This window comes from Megascapheus bottae, chromosome 26 (assembly GCF_031878675.1).
Source record: "Megascapheus bottae isolate mThoBot1 chromosome 26, mThoBot2.hap1, whole genome shotgun sequence".
Taxonomy (NCBI): domain Eukaryota; kingdom Metazoa; phylum Chordata; class Mammalia; order Rodentia; family Geomyidae; genus Megascapheus; species Megascapheus bottae.
Window position 1 is genome coordinate 14,594,677 of NC_143534.1, and position 14,505 is coordinate 14,609,181.

Sequence of the window (14,505 nt, forward strand, 5' to 3'; positions counted from 1 at the left end):
AATACAATAGGGACATTCTGGTGACATTTGAAAATGAATACTTTTCTTTGTGAGTGGCTGTGGTATGTACCTCCGTCATCAGATGGTCTTGTTACCTCACTGCAGCAAGAAAAGCTAGGGTAGAGCTCAGAGATTTCTGACTTGTCATCTCCCAGACCTGTACCAAAAGTGCTGCTGGAATGAGATCGAGAGCGGTGTTTCCTATATTGACTTGCCTTTTCTATAGAGGAGAAATACCCAGACACATGAATAAGTGCTGTGAAAACCACAACAATCACTTATAAAGTTCACAGGGAAGGGAAAATATTCCTTTTTAGTAATAATCCTTAATGTCAGCTATTACATGGTCTTAGCCAACTCTTCCCAAACCAGAACATGCATTGTTCACTACATAAAGGATTTAAGCTTATTTACAATCATTTAAAAGTCTGAATTTCAAAGGGGACATAGATTTAGGAAACAGACATGAACCAAGAATACCCTGGGAAGAATGAATGTTTCTTTCAGACATAGCATCTGCTTATAAATATTGGCTTTCAAATATCCCGAGGTATATAGTATTTGTTGCCTTTGTTTTTAGAAAGTTAAATGATATGGTTTGGCTAACAGCATGGATCAAATTAATTATAGAAGTATTAGAATCTCTAGTTTTCATTGGGGACTCAAAATTATGTTAATCGACAAAGACTAAAATTCAAAGAGTAAAGAATTTAATGATATATTTACAGCCTTTATACTATTTAAAATAACTGCCTAGCTATCAAAGCTTTTCAGACCATACTTTCTAAACACAGTTTGAAAGTCTGAAATGTCAAATCATGTTATCACTATTGTGATAACCATTGCTTTCTTTTTTCCATTTAATTATATATATATGCAATGTAAGCTAAAAGTCAAATAAGCTCCTTATGGAAAACTATATTTATTTCCATTATACAGAAATGTAGAGATAAATTTTAAATACTTAAAGTTTAATTGTAGGATATTTGTGATGGTATACAGAAAACCTTTATAGTGTCTGAACAGTAATTTGTTGATTCTATCTTTAAAATGCTGTCACAGGCCTGGCGGGGGAGGTGACTCATGCCTGTAATCCTGGCTACTCAGGAAGCTGAGATCTGAGGATCAAGGTTCAAAGCTATCCCAGGCACAAGAGGACCTGAAACTCTTATCTCCCAGTTAACCTCTAGAAAATGGGACGAGGGGCTTGGCTCAAGAGTAGGGTGATAGTCTTAAGCTGAAGAGCTCAGGAACAGCTCCCAGGCCCAGGGTAGGATGGTAGCCTTGAGCTGAAGAGCTCAGGGACAGAGCTTAGGCCAAGTTCAAGCCCCATGATCCCTATACACACACACAAAAAAAAAATGCTGTTATAGTATATTTCATGAAAGGAAAATTTTTTTATGTTCCAGCAGTTTATGCATCCAAATAACTGTATTTATAAGCCCAGAAGGAATATAAAACCATATTTACCTGCACAAAGTAAATGTAAGTAAACTTGAGACACTATTTTACATGAATCGGGAGAAACTAATCTAGGATTTATTAAAAAGCTCTTCTGCAAGTTTTATTTTCATGAATAATTAATGGTATCTTCATGTAGCAATGTATTTATTTTGGGTTTATCCTCAACTTTAAAACCTACAAGGTACTCTTGTTACAAGGTGCCGATAAAGTTTAGAGCAGCTTCATTTTGGGGAGAAAAAGACACACAAACGAACTCAAAGCATGAGCAATACCAGAGAGCATATGTAGACTTCTAGACTGAATATTGTCTTCCAGGGGGTCAATGTCGAAGATGGAGCCAGGATCTGTGCGCCAGACTTTGAGATCTTTCACCAAAAGGAAGAAATCAACAGATAAAGAAGGAATTTTCATTTCCAAGTCAGAGCAGCAAAAGAAAGACAAGCAAAAGGCAAGTAAAACGTAAAACAACTGTGCTGCAGAATTCAGAGAACAATAGGATGTATGTATTCACACTAAAAAAGTTTGCCATTAAATTGAAGTTGTTGCTTGGTTTCTTCCCTGGGAGGTTATGCTGAATCTTACTGAGCACCTGTGATCCTTCCAGCCCGTCAGGAGTACAGGGGGCCCTTACATGCAGCCCCTCAAACACAAGTTCAGCATCCAAGAAACAGGCATAGTGTCTGATTAAAGTTCCCAATTAAGGACACATGGGTAATTTTTAGAAAACAATTGAGATGCTTTTGCTCAAAACAAACAAGAAGCTCCCCCATCCCTCACCCCCCCCCCCAGAAATAAAACGGGATTGAGTACTAGAAATGTAAGCAAGTAAGAAGCCCAGTTTTCATTCTGAAAGACCAGGAAGCCATGCAAGACAGATTTGTCAACAAGTGCTGTGAACAAGGCACTGTTTGGCAACTATGCACAGGAGTAGCTGGCCTAGATTGGTTCACTTCAGTGGACCACAGATTGGTTTATTTACACAGTCCATATTCACATCATTGTTACCATTTAGATTCAAAATGGTCCCCAAATATCCTGTGTCAAAGGCTCATTCTAGCAGTGGCGTTCTCTAGAGTTGACAGAAACTTTAGAAGGCAGGGGGGTTAGTAGAAAGAAGTTAGATCTTTAGAAGGAAAAGATTAAAAGGAGGAAGTTAGATCACTAGAAGGTGGGGCCTAGTGTGAAAAAGTTAGAAGTCAGGGCCTGGTAGGAGAAAGTTAGATTATTACAAGGTAGGGGCCTAGTAAGAGAAAGTTAGAACCCTAGAGCTGTGGTTTGTTGTTGTTGTTGTTCTTTTCAGGAAATACTGGGACCAGCCCCTTCTCTCATTCCTGTTGCTGTTGATGTACTGTGACACCCAGGCCCAAAGCCACAGGGGGCCAAGTGACCCCAGCCAAAACATCCCCACCCTTCTTTAATTTCTCAAGTATTTTGTCACAGTAATAGAAATATGGTTTAGATTTTTAGCAAGCCAATGTGTCCTTCTATTTTAATTGGAGATAAAATATACCTTTAATCATTTCTACGTTCATTGCTTGCTCCAACGGATGGGTATGAGAACATAAAAATGAGCTAAGTAATGCTATACAACTGGAAACTAAGTTATGGCTATATGACATGAATAAGACTACAGTAGAAGTAACCCATTGGCAAACTGAAACTGGAGACTGTCTTGACAGCTTTTAATGTTTGCTATATGTCAAGCATTATTCTTAGATATTATTATTATGCCTATTTTGTAAATGAGAAAACTGAGATACAGAAATAAATGTAGTAGCTTGGCCAAGGACACTTGATTAATGAAAATAGAAGCGCCATGAACTTTTTTAGCCTGTATGACTTGGGAAATCTACAAACTTGTATTTCTGTGCTTCGCATACTGAGACTGGCTTATTAGAAATCTAATGTTTACTAAATTTACTTCAATTCCTTACCTTCACTGGTAAATCTTTGATGAAAACAGATTGCACCAATAAGAAGAGATAATCTAACTACTGAATTACTCAGTAAGTAAGTAGTTCAAAGGAAACCATCTTACATGTTTTAATACAGTAACAGTTTCTACCTTCTAGGTTATAAACACCCAGTCTGAGAGCCCAAGTTGTAGGTAGCGTCATGATTCACAATCATCTCGCTAGAGTTCCTCCCCAGAGGTAAGCGCTCGGCCTAGGGAGATGGCTTACATCCCTGTAGTATCCTTTATGAGAGATCATCACAAAGGAAGGAAGGTATGTGCCGGGGCCAGCCGGCAGCAAACCAGGGTTCGCGGATTGGGATTCCTGAAATAGGGGCAAGGACTAGGAAAAAATAGAAGAGAGACAAACAGATGGAGTTCGGGAGGACTACAGCCCAAGTCAGCAGTCCAAGAAGACTGTGAGCTCCAGACTGCCGCCTAAGACTCTCCCGTTTATTTTAAGTTCCGACCTTAAATACTCTTCTTAATACTAGGGAACTGCCAGAGGCTACATTCATACAAAATAGTAAACAAGTCACATATAGGATAAATGAGAAAGGATTAACATTGCTTAAAGTCATCCTGATAAGAACTGATTGACTTTGCTTAAAGTCATCCTGATCAGAGTTACTTCCTTGTGTATACAGTTGTGTAGGTCCAAGGTCAGATCCAAGATCATTGACCCCACAGTAGGTCCCCAACATCTCCCCCGTCTTTCTTTTAAAAGATGCGGACTTGCTTGTCTTTGGTTGGGTGGATCGCTGACTCTGCCTTACCCATCATGGGGAACTTCTTCAGATCAAGCTGAAGGCCCTGTCTTAGGTTGGTCAGAGAGCGTCCCCTCTTATCCCATCCTTGACTGCGATTCCTCTCGGGGGGGAATTCATCCATCTAGGGCTTAGATCTGCGGAGTTGTTCGATTGGTGACTGTTGCAGATGTGACCATTGGACGGCTACTGGCCATAGGTGTTGATTTGTTCCCAGCCATAGCTTCAGTTGTCACTTTACTTGGAGTAGAAACAACAGCAGTTGGCTTGATATTGGCTGTTGGTGGATCTGACGTGCTGGCAATTCCTCGTTCTTCAGAAGCTGCAGTAGCTTTCAACGTGATCTGTCTCTGCTGTTCTGGGACCTTACTAGTAGGTTCTTGAGGCTCTTTTCTCTGCTCCAAGTGCCTCCCTTGATGCTCTCGGAGTTCTCTCTCCAATCTACTGATTCGACCTTCTAAATGGGACACAGCGGGGTCCTCCGCCTTCGTCCCAGATTTTCAGGGTCCCTGTTCGGGCGCCAGTTGCCGGAGCCAGCCGGCAGCAAACCAGGGTTCGCGGATTGGGATTCCTGAAATAGGGGCAAGGACTAGGAAAAAATAGAAGAGAGACAAACAGATGGAGTTCGGGAGGACTACAGCCCAAGTCAGCAGTCCAAGAAGACTGTGAGCTCCAGACTGCCGCCTAAGACTCTCCCGTTTATTTTAAGTTCCGACCTTAAATACTCTTCTTAATACTAGGGAACTGCCAGAGGCTACATTCATACAAAATAGTAAACAAGTCACATATAGGATAAATGAGAAAGGATTAACATTGCTTAAAGTCATCCTGATAAGAACTGATTGACTTTGCTTAAAGTCATCCTGATCAGAGTTACTTCCTTGTGTATACAGTTGTGTAGGTCCAAGGTCAGATCCAAGATCATTGACCCCACAGTAGGTCCCCAACAGGTATGTATTTCTGTGTTACGTTGAATACAGTTCAACCATCCAACTTAATGTGCTGGGTTAAGCCATCAGCTGTCTGTAAATATACTTGCAGAATTTCTTTAGGAAACTCTACTAGACTCACTATACCCAGTCTCTTGAGGCTCTGCTGTTAGTGCTCTTGTTTTGTGTTGAGATATTACCCTATTGTATATATTCTTCCCCTCCTCCTAGCTTTTCTCTAAATGGCCTCTCACTAGTGTTATCCCCAAAGACAAACTCTTACTCTTAAAGGTGAAGAAAACGTAACATTGACATTCCTGAGAAGTATATGTACAGTCAGCCAAAATAGTCTTTAAGTCCCACTGTTATAGTAGCTATAAAATGCAGAGACGGAATGCTCTGAAGGAGACAAGAGTCAGGGAACAGTCAAAATACATTTTAAAAATCATTGATTTTTTCCTTTCCAGCATTGCTTTATGCTTCGCTATTATTCCAGCTGTTATTTGAAGCTATGTTCAATAATTTCCTTGAAGATGTTCCCTTGACTAACTGCAAAGATCAGGCCTCAAGAACAGAAGATCTTTAATTTGTTGTATTTTCAAATATTTTTCACATCTCCCCATTCAGAAATAATATTCAAAAAACGACAAAAGATTCATATTACACAATACCATCAGAATTTGTCTGGTGCATAGTCCTGAGGTAAAAGGACCTAAGTATACTTCCTTCTGCCTCCCAAGACCACAAACACTCTGCCCAAGCATACAGACTAAAGGAAGGCAAAACAATTTTTCTACCAGGCCTGAGTGCCCTGGATCGGTGGCTCCTGTGTTTAACAAGAGAGGACATTCTGAAGACCAGACAGGTGGTAGAGAGCCCGAGGACTTTCCACGACCACGTAGAAGCTCTACTTACCAACAATGATTCCCGGTCTCCTGTCCATCTCTACCACATGAGGCTGGACAGCTTTATAGGCTGCATCGCTGATAACCTGCGTGTTCTTCCTCACTCGCTCTGTCACAGGATCATCCACGACGGGAGTGAAGCCCCTTCCCTTGGTCTTCTCAAAGTCTTCATGGTATTTTACCTGAAAGAGGGGGGAAAAATCCACATGAACTCAAGTTGTCATTCTTGTTATCTGTTACAAATTTTGTCACTGTGGCAGTGGCGTTTAGAGTATTTTCTCTATATATTTATCTCTTCCACTTAATCCACAACGCCAGAGCTGGTATTCTCACCACCATACTTTTAAACATTATAGCTAGTAACACTTCTTTTTAAGGATCAGTAAGATAAATATGTGAATTCCTGGATGCCTCCTAAGATATGTTCATTTAACTACAAGTCAACTTCCCATTGTTTGACTTTCGATATATAATAAAGCGATAAGCTATTTGTACATATTATTCAAGAAAACAGTATCATGTAAGATTAAGAGTTAGATGATAATGTTTATGATTCTCTATATAGTTTAAAAAGCTTATATGGGTTGCAAAAACATATTTTTTCATGTTCTGAAATTGCAAGATAGCTATACCACTTTATAAATTATACTACAAACCACTGAATTAAACACTTCAAAGTAAAGATGATCATAACAACATACTTATTTCATATTCTTTTTGACATGCAAATATACCAATGTCTGCCTTAAAATTAATTGGAAAGAAGTCTTGGAAAACGTCATTCACAAAATACATTTATTAGAGTAGCTACGTTAGGAATAAAAACACACCAGAAAACATCGCTGGGGAAAATTACTTTATTAGAACAAATCTTTTCATTAATTTACATTTCAGTTTGATTATAAAGCCCCTCCCCACAAAAGAGAGTTCATCCACGTTTCCATGCTTTGTTAGTCATCCAGATTAGCAGTGAACAAACATCATCCATACACTCTTGTGTCATCCCTTAGCATGTTTTAGTGGTGGAAGTATGTTCTGCTTGTATCCTACCATTGAAATAAGGTTTTGTGCTTCTTTAGCATGTCTCATACCAGGTGTATCTAAAATCAGACTTGGTCTACCTTTCATCTGTTTATGGTCCTGGGTATATTTTACCTGCAAAATAAATCCATAGAAATCCTTATAATAAACCAATTTGAATTAAAAAGAAAACATTGGCTAGCTTTTCTAAGCTAGGAAGGAACTATATGCAACATATTGGAAACCATTTCCCAGGTAATTTTTTTCAGTGAATTATATTTTGTTCAAAATTATACTTTTACAAATGCTATTGTAAAACATAATTAAATCTCCCTATTTAAAACATTTTATGACCACTAGTCACCAGGAATATCCTCAGTAAAACTGGCTATCATATTTAAATTAAACAGAGAAAATCTAAAAGTATAGAACCCTAATTTAGTTTCTGTTCCTAAATTTTCCCAATTTCCTGCAATGTTGAAGAATGCACAGCAAGTTTCCCCCTTACTTCCTTTCAGTTTCACCCCACCACTGCCCCACCCCGCCTGCAGGGAGAATGAGAAACCATGAAGAATAAAGCCAATTTTGCCACCATGCAGTCACAGTTTAAAGGTAATTTATGTTGAACACATATGGTATCTTTAGGCAAAAATGCCTTTAGACAGATGGAGCTTTTGAAGCCTAAATGCTGGGTTCTAGCACAGAGCTTTTCAAGATGTGCTAGGACAGGGCCCTGCTCTGGTCAGGCTGGACTTCAGAACACTGCCACTCTCAAAGCTCAGTGTGTGTGAGGCCAGTTCATCACGTACTGCAAACATGGGGAGAGTGATACAATGCAGAAATTAAGGCCTGACATTCACCAAGGGATTGTGCATTAGCCCAACAAGACATTCATATGTCCCCTTCATTAAACACATTTACAAACGTTTCCTCTACATTCTTACTTTGAAGTAATAGCTCCTTTTCTATATTTTTTTCCTGCTGAAAGCATTTGACAAGCCAAGTTTAAGTGAAATAAATATGTCAGTAAAATGACAACTATTGAACTTACACATCAAAGACTTTGGCATTTTCAAAGATATTGGTTAAAATAATATGCATCATTGTTTAAATAAGCTTTACATGTAACTGTCATTCACATCTGGAAATATCAACGAGGGGCTATAGAATAATGTAAATTTATACAGTGGCAACTTATGGAAGTCATCTGAAAAAACACATGTATTTATTAGAAATTTCACAGGGAATAAACAGCAGAACTATAGGTAACTTATAAAAGGCACATCCTTTGTGATGTCTCAAAATAATAATAATGAACAAACCACTTGCCGAGCTAATATTTTCTTGATTCTTCTTTACTCTTTCCATTTCAGGAGTTACACTTAATGCTGTAGCTCTTCCCAGCTGACCTTTATAATAAACCTATCATTCCAGGGAACAAAAGACTATTATGAATCAAAGTTAATTAAAGCTGAGTCGTGTAGTATTTGTTTTTAGAGGAAAGGAAAGGAAACTAGAGATGAACAGGGAGGAGAAAGAATAGGAGGAGGAGAAGGGGGAGAAGAAAGGGAACATGGTGGAGGAAAAACAACTCATTGTCTGATCATCATAGGTAAATGCTCTCATCTTAAGGCACTGGGATTTTATTTTATTCCAAAGCAGTGTGCATGTGTCATTTGAATATCTGTGAACATACTTGAATATATGGGAGTATCACATTAGAAAATGAGCAGGAAATCTTTACTCACCAAGGAACATGAAAAGCAATATTTTCATTGTTCACAGGCCCTCTTGCCCACATAGAATGGTACTGCATAGTTGTGGCTTCTGGGACTGAATTTTATAAGGATGCATTTAAATAGGTGACCGTGCTTACCTTTATAAAGATTCATATGCATCCCACTATTTCATTTTTTCTTCTCAACCACCATATTGGCAAGAGTGACTCTATCAGAATAAAGTAAACATCTACTCCTCCAGAATATAACTGGTAGAAGTACCAAACGATAATCTACCTTTGCTTCACAACCTGGTCGAATTGACTTCAAGGGATTGAGGAATAAAAGGTTTCTTTGAATGTGATAGATTTCCAAATTTCCTCTCCCAAAGAAGCCAATCTATATGTTAATGACTTTAAAATTTTTTCTCAGTGAACCCTATCCGTGAATTATATAAACGAAAGGGAAACAGCAAATCACAAGTCAGTATCTAAATTTAAAATTAAAAAAAGATCAGCCTTGGATCAAATAGGCATTTGATCCATAGGACTTGTTTCATGTGACCTATGGAACCATGACCACATTACCAGATTGTGCCAAAAAATACAGAAAGAATGACTGAGAATAGGAGATGAGACTGGGGAGGCTGGAGAACCTTGACAGGCAAGAGAAAGTTTGATTTTCCACAAGGAAAAGCTATGTCTGCCTCAACTGACGATTCACAGAAATTCTTATGGGATGGCAATTGCCATGGTCACGGAGTCTCACTGAGAACCCTGCAACTCCTCAGACCTTGAAATCTCTCAAATCAGTGCAGCCATCTGAGAGCAGAATCTCAGCTCAGCTGAGCCGAGAACACGTGTGAACACACCCCCTTTATCTGCCCTTTAACAGGATGTGAAAGCCTAAGAAGGAAGGTGCAAGGATCATCTCACGTTGCTGATATTCTTCTGGTTTTCCCTCACTCTCTTCAACTCTGGAGGATCAGAAATGGCAGTCGCTTGTTTAATCTCTCCTTTATATTTCACCTGTGGAGGATTAACATGAATTTTAATATAGCAGAATAGACTTTGAGGAAGTACCTCAGAAGACAAAGCTCAAAATTCACCCTGTCTTTTGGCATATATTTCTTCACAGTGGATTCCCTCCCCTCAAATTTCTTGATGGTTGAACATATATTTAGCTTGTCTAACCCAGAAACACACTAGTGTCAGCAGTGCCACTTAAAGTCTTCAAAAAGTACATTGATGTCAAAACTAACTGCAAGTTACACAAATAAAAGCAATGCACATACAAGGAATCAAGCTTGAAGAGAAACACCAAAATGCAGCCACAATAGCAATGGATACACAATTAACTCTGTGTTGTAACCTGGGAAGGCCTTTCACTTTATCCTGACCCTGATGTTTCTACTTCACCCACCTTCTAGGGATATAAAAATAAACCATGTTGAGATAACTTTTCTCCTCCTCCTGGAAGAACATGCTCTTTAAAATTTTTTTTGCCAGTCCTAGGGCTTGAACTCAGGCCTGAGCACTGTCCTTGGGCTTTCTCAAGGATAACACTCTATCACTTGAGCCACAGCATCACTTCCAGCTTTTTCTGTGTATGTGACACTGAGGAATCAAACCCAGTGCTTGTGAGGCAAGCACTCTACCACTAGGTCATGATCCAGACCCCCATGCTCTTCAGTTTTAAAATCTTAAAAATTACCTGTTTGGAAAGAATAGGATTAAAAAGAAGCACAACAATTTGGGCGCATATTGGAGGGATTTTTGAGTTCCCTTACTAGCCATGGATTTCCAGTCTCCCCATTACCGAGCACCTTATATCTACCAGTCAGAAAAGTGAATGATGCTGAACTTGTGGGTTCATATAAAGCATTAGCACCAGATCTATCTCATAGTCGAGGTGCTTCTAATTGCTAATACTGTTTTACTAGCAGTGGGAACCTAAGCAATGCAGAATTTACATTTCATTTACGGTAGGACATTCTTTGTCCTGACACTGTGTCAAAGCCAGGTATTCTCTTGCCATGTTCAAGCAGAGTTTTCTACTTGAGAGCGCATACTACTCTAGAGATCCTTATCTAGCTATATTTTTAGAGGTCCTCAAACACATGTTGAGGAAAGGAGGTAGACCTTATCCATCATTGTGTCCTATATCCAGGACAATGTCTGACTCATGTGGGTACTTAATGAAGATTTCCTGAGTAAATGAATGAATGTGGCTGACCTGCAGCAACACGGTCACAGGCTTCCTGGACTCACGTGACAGTCAGAATACATGCCCTTCAATGTGCTGATGCCAAAGACCATCCAGCATGGAGAAGGGTTTAAAGCCTCACAAAGAACATTTTTGAAAACAAAAATCTGGAATGTTAGCTAAAACATCAAAGAAAACAGAAACCACTTGGCCCACTCAGCAGTTCCTGGCTTCTCTGCACTCTCTGTGTCAGTTGCCACAGTCACTAGTGTCTGTCTTACAGTTTTATTCTTTATACTGAATTGAGGGACAAGGCACAGGATCTTTGGCGTTATGAAAAATAACCATACTAATGCATTGGGACATATTAAAAGAACTGTCACATGGCTTCGGAGCAATCATCCCTAAAGTCTTCATTAGGAGTCTATAATAGGATGTATATTACTAACAGACTTCCTCTTAGAAACCACTGTCTCTACATATGTAGGAAAACAAAAGAGAAGAGAGAAGGAAGGGAGGGAAGAGAAGGAAGGGAGGGAGGTCTTTAAAATGTATTTGGCAAAGTCATCATTTCAGGTGTTATTTTAACAGTCTTAAAACACATGGGATATGTTTGGTTTGAGAAAAAGGCACACACACACACACACACACACACACATATATATACATGCATACATAGGTGTGTGTTTATGTGTGCATATGGAAGCACAGAATCAGGAAGCATGTTGAAATTTAGCAAAGAGTTAAATCTACTCAAAATATTTTAGAAACGCCTTGATCATGTTTAAAGTAGAGGCTACTACGAAGAACCCTCTGTGGTTTTAATATGGATAATGATGTCAACACTAGATCAGACCAACAAGAGTTAAACTGAAAATTCACCAAAGCAGACTACTTCTAAATAAAATCCAAAGACTGGCTGTTAGCCAAGAGCTAATAGGGAGAAGTCCTGCCTTCAGAGGTGGAAAATGTCGAGATGTTTAAATGTTAGCGAACCACCTCTCACTTTGACAAATCTGGTTAATTTTGAAAGGGCAACTTTCCTTTTGAGTGCTAAACAGGAATTCATGACCCAGCTTCAGAAATCCAGAGCCATGCATTTGTTGTCGCTAGAAGAGGCTGCAGGATACTCAGGAAAGAAATGCTATACTGGTACCATATGTATGTTCTATATGATTTTCCCAAGTGGTTAAAGAGGAATGTTTTTGTTTTTCGGTATAATTCTCATCAGTCATCTGCCATTTTACCATAAGCGATGAAGCTGCACCTGACAGAACATGTATATCTGATACACTGATGGGTACATTTAGAATAGGATCATTTGAAAGTGAAGGAAACCACCATTTTATTCTTCTTGGCCCAATGTGAGCTCTGCCTGGAAATAAAAAAGAAAATAATCTTTTTCTCATTTTAATAAGAAACTAAATATACTCTGTACATGTGGAGGAAAACCCACTAGGAAAAGAAGAGAAGCAGCTGTCCACTGCAATATCCAGCACTGGACAGGAGAATTTTATGCTTATAATAGCAAGTGTCACTTCTCCATTTTCTTTCCCAAGATTGGAGGATAAGGTATTTTAGAGTTTCTATTGAGTGTGTTTGAGGGTATTCTCTGTAGGAGATAAAAAAATAGAGCTAGAAAACAGAGATATGGACAGATGTAGATGGACTGACAGATCTTTACATGTATATCTAAGAGTAAGCTCAGAAACATGAAGTCAGAAGATAAAAGATGAATTGATACAACATTGTTTTGAAAACCTACACCTTCTATCTGGGCAGTGGTAACACACACCTATAATTCTACCTGCTCAGAAGGCTAAGATCTAAGTGTCATAGTTCAAAGCCAGCCCAGGCTAGAAAGCCTGAGACTATTATCTCTAATTAACCACCAGAAAATCAGAAGTAGAACTATGGCTCTAAGTGGTAGAGTGCTAACCTTAAGCAAAAACAGTTCAAGGACAGTGCCCGGCCCTGAGTTCAAGACTATGACTGACAAAAAAAGCCCAAATCTTCACTTAAGATGCCAAATAAACATTCTGAAGCCTTGGGTTACTGTTAGGTTAAAGCTCCTTTCATCCAACTTGTCAAGAGATACTAAATGAACCCTTTATCTGAAAAACTTAATACAGTTAAACTCTGTTCTAAATATGAAGTGTAAACCCAGGCCTCATTAAAATGTCCTATGTCATCGTCTTTTACATCAAAATGAGCTGCTTTAGGTTCAGGAAAACATGACATAGTCTTCATTCTGGAAGTTGGACCTCTGATATTTAATGAAATCATATATCAGTAAAAGTGAGGAATAAAAGAAAAAAGCAGTCTGCTAATTTAAGAACTAAGTCATCTAGCTTCTGTTTTTTCCCCGGACAAGATAATAGATGCTGAGAACTTACTGAGCTAATATTCTGCTGGGTTTTCTTTACTCGTTCAATCTCTGGGGTATCTTTTACTGCTGTGCCAGCTCCTACATCTTTCTTATAAAACACCTTTATTATAGAAGGAAGAAAAAAGAATGATAAACTCATTGGAATTCAAGTACTGACTCTGATTGTATTATTCCAATAATAAAATACAATAAAAAAGAAAGACCATTTCTCAGGTTTTATAGTAATGAGAATCCTAACTCTTTTTATGGTATCAACATTATATGAATAAATTAAATAGTCCATTATGATAATAAATGCCAGACAGTTTTATAGTGCAAAATCTTATAAGAACACCTCTCTCTAATACCTGTTCTGAAGTCTGATTGATACCTTAGCTGAATGTAGATTTACTTAAAGAACAGAAATTGAAAACTAGAGTTTCCTTTTTCAAATATGGATATATAGGTCACATGTACATTGAGAAAAATCAGACTGAGTATGGTAATCCCAGCTACTTAGGAGGTTGACACATGAAAACTGAGGTTCTGCACCAGTCCAAACAATTAATATGAAATCCTATGGCAAAATATTAAATAAATAAATAAACAAAAAACCACTGGGAAAAAAGGGCAGGGGACATGGCTCAAGGGGATATAGTGCTTGCTTAACAATTAAGAAGTCCAAGGTTCAATGTCTGGTACTAAAAAGAAAAAAAAATTAAAGCACATATTGCAAAAGCTCACTGAGTACTTTATTAATTTTAAAACTGCTACATTTTAAACAGCTGCTATTCTTTCCAAATGCAAAGAAATCTTCATTGTCTTCCAAGAAAATTCTAGCTCTATCATCAATGTTAGCATTAACTCTAGGCTGTTCTCCTTTTTCATCTCCTATTCATTAAATTTCCCACCTCTCACCGTTCCTAACAATACCTTTCCCTTTGAAACAAAGTGAACCAAAAACTAAAAGCAGAAAAAAGGGGGACCTGAGAAAAGCCTATGAGGATAACATTGTTCCCACTCTTGGCTTTTGGCAACGTGTAGGCCCCTGAGGGTGGGAGAGTATGACATGAGAAATGTCTTCCTCCAAAAGCTCAATCTGAAATGCTACAGAATCACAGGAGTTGAGGGAAAACAGCCTCTGATCCTTCTAGTAAGAATTTTCCATATCTCTG

General features: G+C 38.5%; 1 protein-coding gene across 2 annotated transcripts in view; it reads right to left on the reverse strand.

The window, feature by feature from the left end:
* Nebl (nebulette) overlaps positions 1-14,505 on the reverse strand; it is a 289,620-nt gene that overhangs the window by 14,438 nt on the left and 260,677 nt on the right. The window contains exons 18-22 of one of the 2 annotated variants that reach the window (XM_090318999.1): positions 13,359-13,451; positions 9,693-9,785; positions 8,369-8,461; positions 7,070-7,174; positions 6,030-6,201 (exon numbers count right to left, since the gene is read on the reverse strand). In XM_090318999.1, coding sequence (XP_090175125.1) covers positions 6,030-6,201; positions 7,070-7,174; positions 8,369-8,461; positions 9,693-9,785; positions 13,359-13,451 — 556 coding nt within the window. The remainder of the gene's footprint in view (positions 1-6,029; positions 6,202-7,069; positions 7,175-8,368; positions 8,462-9,692; positions 9,786-13,358; positions 13,452-14,505) is intronic. The other variant, XM_090318998.1, reaches the window with a different exon arrangement.